The sequence below is a fragment of the Marmota marmota genome, unplaced genomic scaffold (genome assembly GCF_001458135.2).
Source record: "Marmota marmota marmota unplaced genomic scaffold, marMar, whole genome shotgun sequence".
NCBI classification, from domain to species: domain Eukaryota; kingdom Metazoa; phylum Chordata; class Mammalia; order Rodentia; family Sciuridae; genus Marmota; species Marmota marmota.
The window spans coordinates 26,086,169-26,102,470 of NW_026000082.1; the positions used below are offsets into that span (position 1 = coordinate 26,086,169).

Here is a 16,302-nt window from a genome sequence, read left to right on the forward strand (position 1 = left end):
TTTTTTTTTTTTTTTACTCCCTCTGCTATTATTTTTTAATAATTATTTTTTAGTTTTATCTGGTGCTGAGGATCGAACCCAGTGCCTCACACATGCTAGGTGAGTGCTCTACCTCTGAGCCACAACTCCAGCCCCATCTGCTATTATTTTTGTTTATTTATTTTTATGTGGTGCTGAGGATTGAACTTGTGCCTCACATGTGCTAGGCAAGCACTCTACCACTGAGCCACTCCTTTGTATTTTATTTTGAGACAGAGTCCCAGGCTGACCTCAAACTTACCATCCTCCCTCCTTAGTTTATAGGCATGCTCTACTGCACTGTAGCAGCACTTCAGCAGCTTTTAGTCAAACAATACAAAAAAGGAAAAGAAGCTGGGTAAGTAGAACAGCTTATAATCCTAGCTATTCAGGAGGCTGAAGCAGGAGAATTGCAAGTTTGAGGTCAGCCTCAACAACTTAGCAAAACCCTGTCCCAAAATAAAATTTTAAAAGGGCAGAGGATGTAGCTTAATGATAGAGCACTCGCCTAGAATGTGTAATGCCCTGGATGGGTTTAATCCCAGGTAAAGAGAAGGAGTGAGGAAGGCTGTGAGTTAGCTAAAGATTAGTTGTAGGTTCTGTATGAAAAATCAAGACCAAATGTCAGAAGTCCAACTTTATAGCCTGGGGGTGTAGCTCAGTGGTAAGAACATTTGCCTTGTGTGCACAAGGCCTTAAGTTCAATCCCCAGCACCATTAAAAAAAAAAAAAAAAAAAGTCCAACTTTCTGTAATCCCCTTTTCTGTGGCATTAAAACTTTTACATTGACACACCCACCTGAGCTTTTTTCTCTTTTCCCTCAGATCTGCGTGCCTATGTCCGTGGAATTTGAGGAGCTCCTGAAAGCTCGTGAGAATCCAAGCGAAGAGGCACAAAGTAAGTAAGGCTTAACATTTTCCTTCATCACTAGAAAAAGTACAGGTTAATGACAGAGCTCAGATTGCCCACAGGACCTCAGAGAAATTGATAACAAGGTTTTCATGCTGGTTTTCCTTTTACTGGTTTCTGGGCTAGATTGGCATCCTAAATGGGTCATGTGCAAATTTGTTCGTTTTGTCCTATCCAAATTCAAATTCAACAGCTTGGAAAGCTAAGGACTTTTCACTTTTAGGGAGGACATTTGGGTTTGGTGCCTCATGGAACTTGGGACAGGCAGTTCATTTGAAAAGGCAGGTCTGTAAGTATTCAAACCATTGACATTCCTGATTCTTTTAGACCTGGTAGAATTCACAGATGAAGAGGGATATGGACGGTACCTTGACCTCCATGACTGTTACCTCAAGTACATTAACCTGAAGGCATCTGAGGTAAGGCCCGGGAGGAGGGGGAGAGGTTCTCATTCTAGGAACTAAATCAGGACGTTATGTTGAATATCTAGACATGAAGCAATTAGAGCATTTTCCTTGTGTTATGTAACTGTTGAATAAATTAAAAGAGGTGATAAACTTTCTTGGAATGAAATGGTATTGAAAATTAAAATCAAGATTCTACTATAAATACAATAAGTGTATTATTTTATTCATATTAGTTTATTAATGCAACAAGCGTATTTTATTTTTGTAAAAGAAATATATTTTTTAACCCTTAAGTACTGATCAGATTCCTGTGTCGGGTGAACACAATGCTGAGTGTGTGGGAGTTGCAACATGATTTTTACCAATGTTAGACAAATGTTTCTTTTCGTTTACTGTTCATTGACTCGATCTTTATTTTGTAGAGTTGTTTATGTCTGATAGTCTACATGAGTCAGTGGGATTAACACTTGTAGGAATTAAATGGGAGGAAGAAAAACTAAAGTGAGCTAGGCCTTGTTACTTTATTAGTAAATACTCAGTTTTCACTTGTGAGTTTGTTGTTGCTGTTGTGCAGTGCTGGGAATCTAACCCAGACCCTCAGCACATACCAGACAATCAACTCCAACTCTACCTCTGAGCTGCACCCCTCAGCCCCAAGAATACTCAATTTTGATCTCACTTATTTGAGGTTGTATTGTAACTTTTTTAAGATTTTTTTTTTTTTTGAGAGAGAGAGAGAGAATTTTAATATTTATTTTTTAGTTTTTGGCGGACACAACATTTTTGTTTGTATGTGGTGCTGAGGATCGAACCCGGGCCGCACGCGTGCCAGGCGAGCACGCTACCGCTTGAGCCACATCCCCAGCCCTTGTATTGTAACTTAATGTAATCACTTAACTGATTCTTTTGGCCTTTCTTCTTTGCAGAAGCTGGATTATATCACATACCTGTCCATCTTTGACCAGTTATTTGACATTCCTAAAGAAAGGAAGAATGCAGAGTATAAGAGGTAGGCATTCACAGCTTCCAGGTCTGTGCCAGATTGGATTAGAGGATAATGTCAAGTTTAAGGGAAGTTCTGAATTTTTTTGCCTAAAAGGTGCACATGAATGACTTCCAGGTTTATTGGAGGATGAGAATAAATATTACAAATTATATGGTTTTCTTGGGATTTTTTTTGGAGGAGGGGCAGTTACTGGTGATTGAACTCAGGGCACTTGACCACTAAGCCACATCCCTAACCCTATTTTGTATTTTATTAGAGACAGGGTCTCACTGAGTTGCTTAGCGCCTTGCTAAATTGCTGAGACTGGCTTTGAACTTGGTGATCCTCCTGCCTCATCATCCTCAATTGCTCCACCATGCCCGGCTATGATGGTTTTAAAGCATTTGAATACTCTGGCTTTGAAAAAGGGTTTATTTGTTGCCAATACTGTTTTTATTTTTTTTCTAATTATAGGAGGAAGTCTCCTGTTCAGGGAACTCTGTTTTTGGAGTTTAATAGGAAAAATTAGATTTTCTCAGCTTGCAGCTGAAGTGAGGTGCCTGGATGTGATATTAAATGGAAGCTTATGTTTGTGTTAATAATGCCCCTGATTAGTGATCCTGTACTCCTAATCTCTTTTCATTTTCTTTTACCTAAAATCTTTCATTTGTGGATTAAATTAAGACCTTTGTACTTGTCATTATGTCATAAGGATGAAAGGAGGTAGGGAAGAAGAGAATTAAAATCATGTTGGAAAAAGTAAATTTATAAGCTCATTTAAAAATAAGCATGGGAGCTGGGTGCAATGGCGCACACCTGTAATCCCAGCAGTGCGGAAGGCTGAGGCAGGAGGATCATGAATTCAAAGCCAGTCTCAGCAACTCAGCAAGACCCTGTCTCAAACTAAAATATAAAAAGGGCCAGGGATGGGCTGGGGTTGTTGCTCAGTGACAGAGCACTTGCCTCACATATGTGAGGCACTGGATTCGATCCTCAGCACCACATAAAAATAAATAAACAAAAATATTGTGCCCATGTATAACTTAAAAAAAAAAAAAGAAAAAAGGGCCAGGGATATGGCTAAGCACTCTGGGTTCAATTCCCGGTACCATAATAAGTATGTGGCCAGGCTAGTGCCATAGCTCAGTGGCAGAGTGCTTGTCAAGTATGGGTGAGGCACTGGGTTCGATCCTTAACACCTCATAAAATAAATAAAATAAAGGCATTCTGTTTATTTACAACAAATATAAGGGATATAGCATGGTGGGAGAGCATTTGCCTAGCATGCATGAGGCCATGGGTTTAGTTCCTAGTACACAAAAAGAAAAAAAGTATTTGGCCAAGTGTGGTAACACATGCCTGTATTTAGTGACCAGGGAGACTGAGGTGGGAAGATTGTAAGTTCAAGGCCAGCCTCAGCACCTTTGCAAGAAACCCTGCCCCAAAATAAATAAAAGGGAATGGGGATGTAGTTTAGTGATAAAGCACTCCTGGGTTGAATCCCCAGTGCCCCTCCCCACAAAAGTTGAGAAGTAGGCTAGGGGTGTAACTCAGTGGTTGTACATTTGTCTAGCAGGCATGAAGCCCTGGTTTTAATCCCAGCACTGCCAAAAATAATAATAATAATAATATAATGAGTGTTATCTCAAAAACTATTACTATTAGAATTTTAAGTATAGTCTACAGGGCATAGAAATATATCAAAGATAGAAACCCTGTTTGCTTTCTCTGTATTGCGTGTTCCTCTGTAGATACCTAGAGATGCTGCTTGAGTACCTTCAGGATTACACAGATAGAGTGAAACCCCTTCAAGATCAGAACGAACTTTTTGGGAAGATTCAGACTGAGTTTGAGAAGAAGTGGGATAATGGAACCTTTCCTGGATGGCCGGTGAGCTTCCTTGGTGTTGGAGGTGCAATTGGAGGATGAGCCAGAGAATTGAACTAATTATTGTATTTTAATCTTGAGCCTCCACTTCAGGCCATTGGATGCCAGTCCCTTGGTATCAGCACTGGCCATGAGGTGTTCCCTACCAAGTGTGCTGGATTTTCTTTGTGTACTCTGTGACAGAGTTTATCAGGGACCATTTGCATGGGCCCAGTATTTTTATCAGCTACATCACAATTGCTGTGTGGTTCTTGCTAACCAAAAACGTATCAGATTTTGTGGTAGCAATCTATATGTTTTCACTCCTGGGAATAAGTTTGAGTTTTTCTGGAATTTCGAGGGAAAGACTGGATCATGTACTTTTTTGCCTTGTTTCCATAGGAACTTGATCCTCGTTAACATATATGTATAAGAAGGAAGCCATCCAGTACCTAATAATTTTAATGGTTCCCTTTGCCTGAATCTTAATAAACATCATATTATTGTTCTTGGCAGAAAGAGACAAGCAGTGCCCTGACCCATGCTGGAGCCCATCTTGACCTTTCTGCATTTTCCTCCTGGGAGGTAGGTCTTTGTAGCAGCAGTACTGGTCTCACCTGTTCCTCTTACAAAGGAATAATTTTCTTTCCTGTCTTTAATGCCTTGACTCTAATAATATAAGTCACCATTTTGTGGGAGCAGGTATCTATAAGGAATGTGGAATATAAAAAGAAAAAATTGTATCTAAGTAGTCTGAAAACTCCAAAATGATTCTTGTACATTAAGCTATAGTAGTGGTAAGGGAATACGACCAGTTTAGTTAAGTATGAATATGACTACCATGTCAGTCCTGTGAAGAGTTTCAGCTTTCTGCTAGAGGATTAAGTATGGAATGTGTGCTCTAGCCATACCCTTAAGAACTCAGATCCATCAGCCTGAATTAGTAGTTTACCAAAATGTATCCATATAATCTAGTAACTTATTTCTTTGTACAGGAGTTGGCTTCCCTGGGTCTGGACAGATTGAAGTCTGCACTCTTAGCTTTAGGCCTGAAATGTGGTGGGTAAGAGACTGTTGTTTTGTTTTTTTTCCATCAAAGCTGTCTTGTTTTTCATGTTTGTGTGATCCTATAAGTAGCTGATTACTTTTTTTTTTCACCCCATCTTTCAAAAAAAAAATAAGCAAAACTGTGTAGTAAAGTCACCCTGATGTTCTCTGCCCTTCCTATCCTTTTAGGACCCTAGAAGAGCGAGCCCAGAGGCTATTCAGCACCAAAGGAAAGTCCCTGGAATCTCTTGACACCTCTCTGTTTGCAAAAAATCCAAAATCAAAGGGCACTAAGCGGTGAGTGGCTCAGGTGGCACATTTGCTGTAATTCTCAAATTTTGTTCCCATGCAGAATTTTACCACAGTGGAGAATTTTCATCTATCTATCTACTTATGTGTGTATGTATTTTGGTGCTAAGGATCGAACTTAGGGGTTCCTTATCACTGAGCTACATCCCCAGTCCTTTTTATATTTTTTTCCAATTTTCATAACAACCCTGAAAAGTAGTTATTATCCTGATTTTTCAGATGAGGTTTCAGAAAAATTGTAGAGTGCAGTAACTGTGTCTTGCAGTTACTAAGTAGCAAGAGTTAGTGTTTTTGACCCAGGTCTGCCTACATGCAGAGCTGGTTCTTCTTTACCACATTTCCTTCATAAATATAATGATGTCAATTGAAATGGTCTTAACAGGTCTCTCATCTTGTGGGTGAGTTCAAAAGGGAAGCCTTCATGCATTCTAAGAAATAATCTCAGGACTTCCGTGAGTCCTAAAATGAACAGAGCATTAGTTTTCATAGCGATTTTCTTCTGTGCTTGTAATTTTTAATGCAAATATAATATAAATGTTCCCAGACTGAGGAAACAAAGTTCGGGGTGAAAGAAAGAACTCCTGAGTGATACAGCTTGTTTCTTATTCTTAGAGACACTGAGAGGAACAAAGACATTGCTTTCCTGGAAGCCCAGATTTATGAATATGTGGAGATTCTTGGGGTGAGTACTCTGCTGGGTTTAGTCCGCGGCCAGCACAGACAGGAACAGTTCAGTCACTCGGTTAAATTCTCAGGGAGTTTAAATTAAAGACACAGACACACAGTTTTACCTTTAAACCAGCGAGCTCTCAGCCTCAAGCTCCCCAGGGGGGCAGCAAGGTTTTACAGAAGAGGCCAGAGAGAGAGAGAGAGAGAGAAAGAGAAAATATGCTAGGGAGAGGGCTTTTATTGGGGAACTAAAAATGCTGGGGAAAATCCCATCCAATGAAGGTCAAGGGGGTCATTGTTGCAAGGTCAGATGAGGTGATTGGATCCCAGGATAGTGGTAAGATGCGCTTCCACACGGACACATTCTCAAACCCAAGAAAGGTAGGGAAAGCTCTGCCACATTTCTTCGACTGAACACCTCACACCCAGCTGGGGAAGAATCTCAGTCATGTGCAAGGATGGTCTCCCACAGCTAGGGGCTATGAATAGGAGTAAGAGAGAAGGGGTAGGTTCCCCCCCTCGCCCCTTCCCCCCGCCGACCCCCTGCTCCACCAACCCCAGGTCATAAGAGGAAGGAGTAGGTAATAAATTAGTTCAGTACAAAATAGGATTCTCTTGGTCCTTGAACCTTCTGTAGATTCCTGTTCTGTTGTTGGGTAATATTCCCACAGCTGCCCAATTCCTGTAAGACCAGGTAAAGAGAATAGATTCCCCTGCCAACATAGTATCCATAACAGTACAAACTCTTTGCCTGAACTTCAACATATGCAAGGGGTGGCACAAGAAGCAGATTGTCAAAAGACAAGTAAGAAAAAAGCCACCCACAGAAGCTTTTGGTATGAAGTATTGTGGAAAGGCTTTTCTTAGATGTCAGGAAGATTCTGAGAAATTTGGGTAGGGTAGCCTGGTGCAGCAGAAAGCTGGCTATAAACATGCTTTTATGTTCTCTTAAGTGTTGAAAGATGGTTAGAGGGGAGAAAGGCCTTGCCTGCCCGGGATGCCTGTCTCAAGAGAAAGGAGGAGGAATGAGAGGAACATCTCTTTCTTTCTCTCTTTTTTTTAGTGCTGGGGATTAACTCAGGGCCTAGTGCATACAAGGCAAGCACTCTACCAACTGAGCTATTTCTCCAGCCCCACATCTCTTCCTTTCTGAGAAGAGAAGGGGAAGAAAGTGCTATACTCATTCAGAAAAGATGCATAGTCTCAGGGAGTCCTCCATACAATCTATTCTGGCATGTCTGCTATGTGCAATTCCCAGCTGCTCTTGGAGCAATTCCCTTTGCAGGTGCTCTCAGAGCTGGCCCAGAGAATTTGTTTACATATCTTTGTCAGTTGCCATGGACATGTTCATTCTGCCCTTGTTTGAGGACCCTGCTATTTTGTGGCTGTGGAACTTGTTGATTCTCTTATGATTGCTCTCAGTGAAAGGCTAGCCAGATATTAAACCCTGAGTACACACATTGTCCATAGTGAACAAACTTGGCTGTCCTAGTATGTTCAGCAGACTGAGTTACCAGTCCTCTGAAGATTGGCTAGGTGGCCATGGGCATCATGCTATTGACACAATACCCACTACTGTCTCCCTTCTCTGAGAGCATCTCACCTTGCCTGCCAGGAGGTGGCACCTCTCTTTGGAATTCCAATTTCAACTAGTGGTTTCCAGAAGTTGCTCTCATGCACCAATAAGATTTTTGCCATTGATTGACATCTGTTGATTTCCAGACATTATGCTAAATTTTGGGGTACAATAGTGTATATTCTCATGGGCTCTTGTCCTTAAACTCATATTGTTGTCAAGGGAGACAAATAATTATAATGTGAATATGGCATAATACACTGAGATTTAGTTTTCTAAGCAAAAAGAGGGAGAAAAGGTGTTTCAAGTTAGAGGAAACAGCAAGGACACAGGTACAACATTATGAAAGGAAATTGCATCTTCCTGAAATAAGTTAGTTGGTCTGGAGTATGCTTTGACAGGGAAGGAGTGGCCAGAGAAAATTTTGGAGAATTATGATGGAAATTTGGACTTAGTCTAAACTGTCCTATAAACTGTAGGAAACCAATAAAATTCTTCAAGGGCTGGGGGTATTGCACTGTGGTAGAGTGCTTACCTGGCTTGTGTGAGGCTGTGGGTTCAATCTCTGACACTGCAAAAAGAAAAGAAGGGGAAAAAAAATCCTTAAGGAGGACAGTACACCATTGGATTTGCTTTTATTAATAGATAGATATGGCGGCAAAATTGAAACTGGTTTGGAATGGGGATACCTGGAATGAGTTGGAAGTTCATCACCTTGATTAGGATAGTAACAGCAGGAAGAAGAAATGACTGGTTCAGGAAATGTTTCAGTAGGGCCTGCTGAAAAGGAGTTCTGGTAAGATGGCAGGACTTGCCCTGTTCTAAACAGAGAACCTAATCCTTGGAAATGAGGTGTCAGCAAGGGTTATAGGAAAATAGGAAATTTCCGTTCTTGTTCTGCACTACCTTGTCCCGACTTTCCTTTTCATTTATGACCTTCCTTAGGAACAGCGACAACTTACTCATGAAAATGTACAACGCAAGCAAGCCAGGACTGGAGAAGAGCGAGAAGAGGAGGAGGAAGAGCAGATTAGTGAGAGTGAAAGTGAAGATGAAGAGAATGAGATCATTTACAACCCCAAAAACCTGCCCCTCGGCTGGGATGGCAAAGTTAGTCCCACACTACCACTTTCTCCACTCCCCAACCTTTAAGCAGATGTAAACCTTAGTAAACTGATGCTTTTTTTCATTTGGTTTCTTTTAGCCCATTCCCTACTGGCTGTATAAGCTTCATGGCCTGAATATCAACTACAACTGTGAGATTTGTGGAAACTACACCTACCGAGGGCCTAAGGCCTTCCAGCGGCACTTTGCTGTAAGGAATTCAGAGCCTTATTTCCTGAGAATGAAGCAGAAACATGAGACCTTTAGAGAAGGACAGAAGCAACCCACGAGGACCCCTAGTGTCTAGAGCTGAAGGGAAAAAGAATCCATGGCATTTGGCCCTTGGCACCAATGCTTGCCTTGAATACCTGAGACGGTTTCTGGAAGCATTCTACCACTCAGCTATTGGACATCATTTCGGTTTCCTCTTGCTATTCTTTTATTTCTCTTTTGTTTCTGCTAGCATCTTAGATCATTTCTGACCCTAGGTTATTACTCTGCAAGGTTCTGAAATTTATCAAGCAATTCTTGAGACAAGGCACTATCTGGGTAGTACTCTAGAAAATGGACTCACCCTTGAATCATTTCTGCCTTCAGTTCTTAGTACTTGAAAGGAACATTTCCATATGCTAGACCAAGGATGGTGAATTTGTATTAACTCCCCTAGGTCCATGCTGCTAGTTGATCCTAGGGTCCTTTCTTCTGAGTCTCTTGCTCTGAATCTTTCTTAATACCACTGAATGATTGGGTTTGGCATCTAGAATAAAGCCCATGTCGTTTGCCATCTGAGAGCCAAAATTGTCATTATTTTAGCATCTCTCCCTACTCTCTTTCACATCCTCTCTTCTACCTAATACTATGTTCTCCTTTACTTACAAAGATGATGCCTACCTGCCATCATATCCCTTATGCTGGTGGTGGATGTTGCTAGGGCTGTCAGCTTCTCCCACAGCACAGTAGGCTACAGGTTAGAATTGTTTTTTTGTGGTTTGACCCAGAGATTTTGTCTGTAAGACAATTGAATCTAGAATCTAGGTTTTGTAAATCTGAGACTGTGCAGTTTGGCTTTGAAATATCAACCCAGCCAGGCACAGTGGTACATGCCTGTAATCCCAGCAGCTCAGGAGGCTGAAGCAGGAGGATTAAGAGTTCAAAGCCAGCCTCAGTGAGGCGCTAAGCAACTATTACAGAATAGGGCTGGGGATGTGGCTCAGTGGTTGAGTGCCCCTGAGTTCAATCCCTGTACCAAAAAGAAAAAAAGAAATATCAATCTATTGTCAGTCATAGCCAGCTATTTATAAATATAAACCACTAAAAGAATGCTGCCTTTAGTTGGGAGTCTTTTGCACAGGTTCAGGGTAGAGTTTATGAATAAAATAGAGTTAGTGCTCTGCTTCAGTTGTTTCCATTTTACATTGTTCTTTTGTTTTTCTGTTCCAGGAATGGCGTCATGCCCATGGCATGAGGTGTTTGGGCATCCCAAACACTGCCCACTTTGCTAATGTGACACAGATTGAAGATGCTGTCTCCTGTAAGTAAGCTTGTTGACTGCTCTCTAGTCCAGACCAAGTGGCCACTTCTCTTGCGACTCACTCTCCCAGTACCTGGTGTATCTAGGTCCAGGGGCAGTAGGCTGTGGATATATAAAAGCTAGAGCATTCAAATAATTACTGCTTTTTTGAAGGGAGTGAGTTAGCAGTATTGATTATTTCCCCCCTTGAGAAGAGCCCAGAGCAGAGTTATAACAAGGCTTTTGATTAACCTGAGTTTGTGAACTCCCCTGTATGCAAGATTGAGTGAATGATCGTATTTTTATTTTTATGAATTGGTTTTAATTTAAGAACCACTGATATAAAGGGGGAAAAGTAGAAATGCTTTGTGGAGAAAGAGTGAAGTGGAGTGCACATCAGGAAATGTGCTGCCGAAGCACCCAGGGTCCCTCAGTCCAAGGCTTCCTACCTTCCTGACAGTAGTAGTTTTTTCTACCATTAACATCTTCCTGGCAGACTCTTTTCTTTCTAATTCATCTCTTTTCTGTCACGTTTCACTTGAGGCTGATAAAACTGAGAAAAAAGGGACTTTACCACTCCACTGTTAAATTATAGGTGCTTACTCTCTGCTGCACTCAGCCCGCTGCTCAGCTTTCTTGCCCGGCCAGCTCCCTTGGCTCCCATCTGAGGTTGTCAGGTGCTCCATGGCCAACCCAAATAGAAGTAACTCTCTGAGGGGCTGGGGATGTGGCTCAAGTGGTAGCGCGCTCGCCTGGAATGCATGCGGCCCGGGTTCGATCCTCAGCACCACATACAACCAAAGATGTTGTGTCTGCCGAAAAACTAAAAAATAAATATTAAAATTTCTCTCTCTCTTAAAAAAAAAAAAAAGAAGTAACTCTCTGAAGAGCTCCTTGATCCTGATTTAACCCATGGATTCTGGGGACTCTTCACTGCATTTTTTGTGTGTAGTTAGCTTTGGGGACTTCTCTCCTTGCTTTCATACCTTTCCTTAATAATTTTCCAAATAGGATCACAAGTGTTTCCAGTAAGAGTCATAACATGTCTTATTGCCATAGTACCTAATTAGCTGCTGCTTTTTTTTTTTTTTTTTTTTTTTTTGGTGGTGGTACTGGGGATTGAACCCAGGGTCTTGTGCATGTGAGGCAAGCACTCTACCAACTGAGCTATATCCTCAGCCCCCCTAATTAGCTTCTTTTTTTTTTTTTAAGAGAGAGAGAGAGAGAGAATTTTTTAATATTTATTTTTTAGTTTGTTTTCGGTGGACACAACATCTTTGTATGTGGTGCTGAGGATCGAACCCGGGCCGCACGCATGCCAGGCGAGCGCACTACCACTTGAGCCACATCCCCAGCCCTCCTAATTAGTTTCTTTACTTTCCCATTTTTGCCCTTTACTTTGTTGGGAGAAAATTAAAGTAGTAATAAAATTTCATAGAATGAATCAACACCATATTTTGAATGCATTCTTATCTTTAGATGTATTTTTTTATTTCTGCAGCACTAATAAATAGATCACAAGGGGCTGGGGTTGTGGCTCAGTGGTAGAGCACTTACTTAGCATGTGTGGCACTGGGTTGGATCCTCAGCGCCATATAAAAATAAATAAAAGATATTATGACCATCTATAACCAAAAAAAAAGCTTATATTAAAAAAAAAGAGATCATAGTTTTGTTTTCAGTTGTTTATTGCCCTTTATTTTATTTATTTTATCTTTATATGCAGTGCCGAGAATCGAACCCAGTGCCCCACACATGCTCTAGCACTGAGCCACAACCCCAGCTCCACAGTTCATTTTTCTGTATTTCTTATTTCCTACAATTTGCCTTAGTTAATTTATCACTCTTCTTAGTTAGTTTATTACTCTTCAGGACATAAGAATAAGCTTAGATCAAACCCTGGCTTTGAACTCAAGATCCTCCTGCCTCAGCTTTCCAAGCTGCTGGGATTCCAAGTGAGCACTACTGCACCCTGCTTGTACTAACTTGTAAAATAGGTGTAGTTGAAGAAAGGCAAGTATTTCTCAGAAGTTGTTAAAATAATTATAAGATTTTACCACTTTTTCTTTTCTCAGGAATTGAATATAACAGCATTCCTAAGTTGTTTCATACTAGACAATAGATAATTTAATGTACTGATTTAACTTGTTAGGATTCTGTTTAGAAGTTTTGTATTTATATCCATAAATAAGATAAGCTCTTTGTTTTTTTTTCTTTTTGAGACATAGTCAAGTTTAGTGATCAGAACCATATTTATGACATAAAATGGATTAGATTATGTGCTATATTCTTTTCTGTTGCTTGAAACTTGCTATTTTACACAGATATGTAGTCCTTTATACAAAGAACTGCTCTAGGAAGATGTTTATTTAATAACTATCGTAATTTCTTATGACAAAGTAGAGAACCACATGTTTCATTTCTATTCTGAGTTTTATTATTTTTCCTATTAATGCTTTCTGTGATCTTATTTATTCCTTTCTTAAATCTTTAATCAAGAACTTTATTCTCTTTTTTGCTTTATTCTTTCTAATACAAACATTTACTAAATGTCATTCTATAAGGACTTCATTAGAAATATCTGGTTTTGATATGTTGTACTTAGAGCTTTATTTAGTAAAGATGTTTTCTCTGAGCTTGTTTCCTTGCTTGCTCGCTCTTTTCTTGGTACTAAGGATGGAACCCAGGGGTGCTGTGACTGAGCTGTATTTTCTGTACTTTTTATTTTATTTTGAAATATAGTCTCACTAAAAGTTGCCAACGGGGCTGGAGCTGTAGCTCAGTGACAGAGCACTTGCCTAGCATGTGTGAGGCACTGGGTTTGATCCTTAGCACCACATTAATAAAATAAAGGCATGCTCTCCATCTACAACTATAAGAAATTTTTTAAAAAGTTGCCAAGAATACCTCAGCCTCCCAAGTTGTCGGAATTTACAGACACATGCCACTGTGGCCAATTTTTTTAGTTTTAAAAAGTAATTAAACAGTTGGGGTGCGAGGGGGAAATAGAAGTTCAGTGGATCAGAGAAAGGACAATAAAGGGAAGAGGGAGATAGGAATAGGAGAGACAGTGGAATGGACCTGACATAACTTTCCTATGTGCATGTGTGAATACAACTCAGTGAATCGCAACATCCTCTACACCCACAAAACTGGAATCCTAATTAGAATAAGACATATGCCATGTTTATATAAATATGTCATAATAGACTTCACACTCATTTATAACTAAAAAGAACAAATAATTTTTTTTAAAAAAGTAATTAAGCGGGCTGCGGTGGTGCACACCTGTAATCCCAGGGACTCTGGAGGCTGTGGCAGGATTCCAAGTTCAAAGCCAGCCTCAGCAATTTAGCAAGACTTAGCAAGCAACTTAGCAAGACACTGTCTCTAAATAAAATATAAAACGGGTCTCAGATGTGGCTCAGTGTTAAAGCACCAAGAAATAAAAGTTATTTTAAAGAGTACTTTCAGGGGCTGGGGTTGTGGCTCAGTGGTAGAGTGCTTGCCTAGCATGGGTTCGATTCTCAGCACCACGTCTAAACAAATAAAGGCCCATCAATAACTAATAAAATTTTTTATAAAAGAGTACTTTTAATCCTGATTGTTTGAACACTTTGAACTCGTTAAAAATTTTATTTTTCTTGGCCCTTGCTGAAAGGTGTAGAATTTCTGTCTTTAGGATATGTTTTTTTGTTGTTGTTGTTTTTGTTTTGTGGTGCTGGGGATGGAACCCAGGCTCTTGAGCCTGCTAGGCAAGCGCTGGTACCACTGAGATACATCCCTAGTCCAGGATATGTTGTATTTTTGCATCCAAATATATATCAACGATTTGTTGAAAAGAAGTACTTCTCTCCATATGTGGATTGGTTTGTTCTTCCTGCAGTGTTCAAGTCTTTAGTTTTATACTTTATAATCTATTCATATTTAATTCTGATAGGAACATTTTATACTTAAATTTTATTTCTTGTATTTCTGCCAGCTTTGCATATAATTTATTGTGTTGTTTAAGCCACATAAACTCAATTTTGTAACTTTATTAATCACTCCCATTGTTGCTCATTGCCTTTACTGAGTCACATTGTTTCTTAGGTTCTGTTACACTCAGACCTTTTCCCCAGCCATCAAAAGTTTGGCATCATCAGGCAGTGACACATGCCTGTAATCCCAGCTGCCTGGGAGGCTGAGGCAGAAAGATAGTAAGTTCAAGGCCAGCCTGGCAACTTGGCCAGTCCATGTCTCTAAAAAGTAATAAAAATAAAGTTTGGCAGCAAGTGTTGTCTGTTTTTAACCCAGTCATCAATACTCTTGGTTATATAGAGGTATTAAGCTTTTTATACTAAGTATATTAATTGCTCTATTTATATTTTTTCCTTTCCTGGGAAGAATTTCTTGGCTTTTGTTAGGTTTGTTTATACTTCTCATTTACACAAATTATATAGTAGACTTGAAACTATCCATTTTGCACAGATATTTTAATATATATTATTTGGTTGAATTATCCATACATGGTGATTATATCTTGATTATCTGAAGCACTGTAAATTCTATGCTTTTTTCATTCCCATAATGATTCTGTAGATATTGTTTTGTCTTCAATCTATATTCTTTATCATTTTGTTCAAAAAAAATTTGTTTTTCTGCTTTTAATTTCCCATCATCTTTTCAGGACCCTTTACCCTAGGATTTGGTTGATGGATTCTGTCAGGTTCTCTATGTTTTGATGTGTTCTGTTCAAGGTTGAAGTTGGATCAAAAACATTTCCAGTAGAATTTCATGTGGTTAAGAATGCAGGGTTAGGAGCCAGGTGTGGTGGTGCACGCCTGTAACCCAGCAGCTCAGGAGGCTAAGACAGGAGGATTGGGAGTTCAAAGGCAGCCTCAGCAGCACTTAGCAACTCAGTGAGACCTTGTCTCTAAATAAAATACAAAATGGGGGTGAGGATGTGACTCCCCCCCCACAAAAAAAAAAGGCTAGGATTGTGGCTCAGTGATAGAGCATTTACCTGGCATGTGGGAGGACCTGGGTTTGATCCTCAGCATCACATAAAAATAAAGGTGTTGTGTTCATCTATAACTAAATTAAAAAAAAAATGTGAACTCCACGGAAGCAGTCTCTTGGGGCAGGGGATATAGCTCAATTGGTAGAGTGCTTGCCTCATATGCACAAGGCCCTAGGTTCAATCCCCAACACCACACACACACACACACAAAAAAAAATCCAGAGAATCAGTCTATTGGAGTTCAAGCTAACACTTCACCACTTAACTAGCTGTGAGACTCCTGGGCAAGTTACTTTCCTTGATTTCTTCATCTATTAAGAGGGGGATGGTAATACTATATCTACTTCATGAAGTTGTCTTGAAGTTTAAGTGAAGTAATAGCGCGGGTGAATGTTCATAACCACACCATAACATAACATGTATCTAGTGACTAAATGTAAGCTGTCATCACCCTCATCTTCATTTCTAGGCTATTTTTAGAGTTTGAGGAGTAAGATCTAAAGTCACTCGTTTTTTATTAAGTTTAATATTACTAGTTATCATTTATCAAGTGCCTACTGTGTGTGATAAATAAGAGATTGTATACTTAGTCTTAAGAACAACCAGCGAGGGCTGTAGCTGTAGCTTAGGGTCAGAGCTCTTGCCTAGCATGTGTGAGGCATTGGGTTTGATTCCCCAGTACCATATAAAAATCAACAAATAAAGGCATTCTGTCCATCTACAACTACAAAAAAAATTTAAAAATTTAAAAAAAAGGGCTGGGGATGTGGCTCAAGCCGTAGCGCGCTCGCCTGGCATGCGTGCGGCCCGGGTTCGATCCTCAGCACCACATACAAAGATGTTGTGTCCGCCGATAACTAAAAAAAAAAATAAATATTAAAAAAAAATTCTCTCCCTCTC

At 40.0% G+C, this 16,302-nt stretch overlaps 1 protein-coding gene and 1 non-coding gene across 2 annotated transcripts in view; one reads left to right on the plus strand and one right to left on the minus strand.

The window, feature by feature from the left end:
* Sf3a3 (splicing factor 3a subunit 3) overlaps nt 1–16,302 on the plus strand; it is a 25,003-nt gene that overhangs the window by 4,630 nt on the left and 4,071 nt on the right. Inside the window, exons 5-15 of the mRNA XM_015485243.2 lie at nt 843–915; nt 1,255–1,346; nt 2,261–2,343; nt 4,071–4,209; nt 4,702–4,770; nt 5,181–5,248; nt 5,422–5,529; nt 6,154–6,223; nt 8,732–8,896; nt 8,991–9,101; nt 10,331–10,421. Of these exons, the coding sequence (XP_015340729.1) occupies nt 843–915; nt 1,255–1,346; nt 2,261–2,343; nt 4,071–4,209; nt 4,702–4,770; nt 5,181–5,248; nt 5,422–5,529; nt 6,154–6,223; nt 8,732–8,896; nt 8,991–9,101; nt 10,331–10,421 (1,069 nt within the window). The remainder of the gene's footprint in view (nt 1–842; nt 916–1,254; nt 1,347–2,260; nt 2,344–4,070; nt 4,210–4,701; nt 4,771–5,180; nt 5,249–5,421; nt 5,530–6,153; nt 6,224–8,731; nt 8,897–8,990; nt 9,102–10,330; nt 10,422–16,302) is intronic.
* Trnav-cac lies at nt 11,505–11,575 on the minus strand. The gene has a single exon. It is a non-coding gene; the product is annotated as a tRNA-Val (tRNA).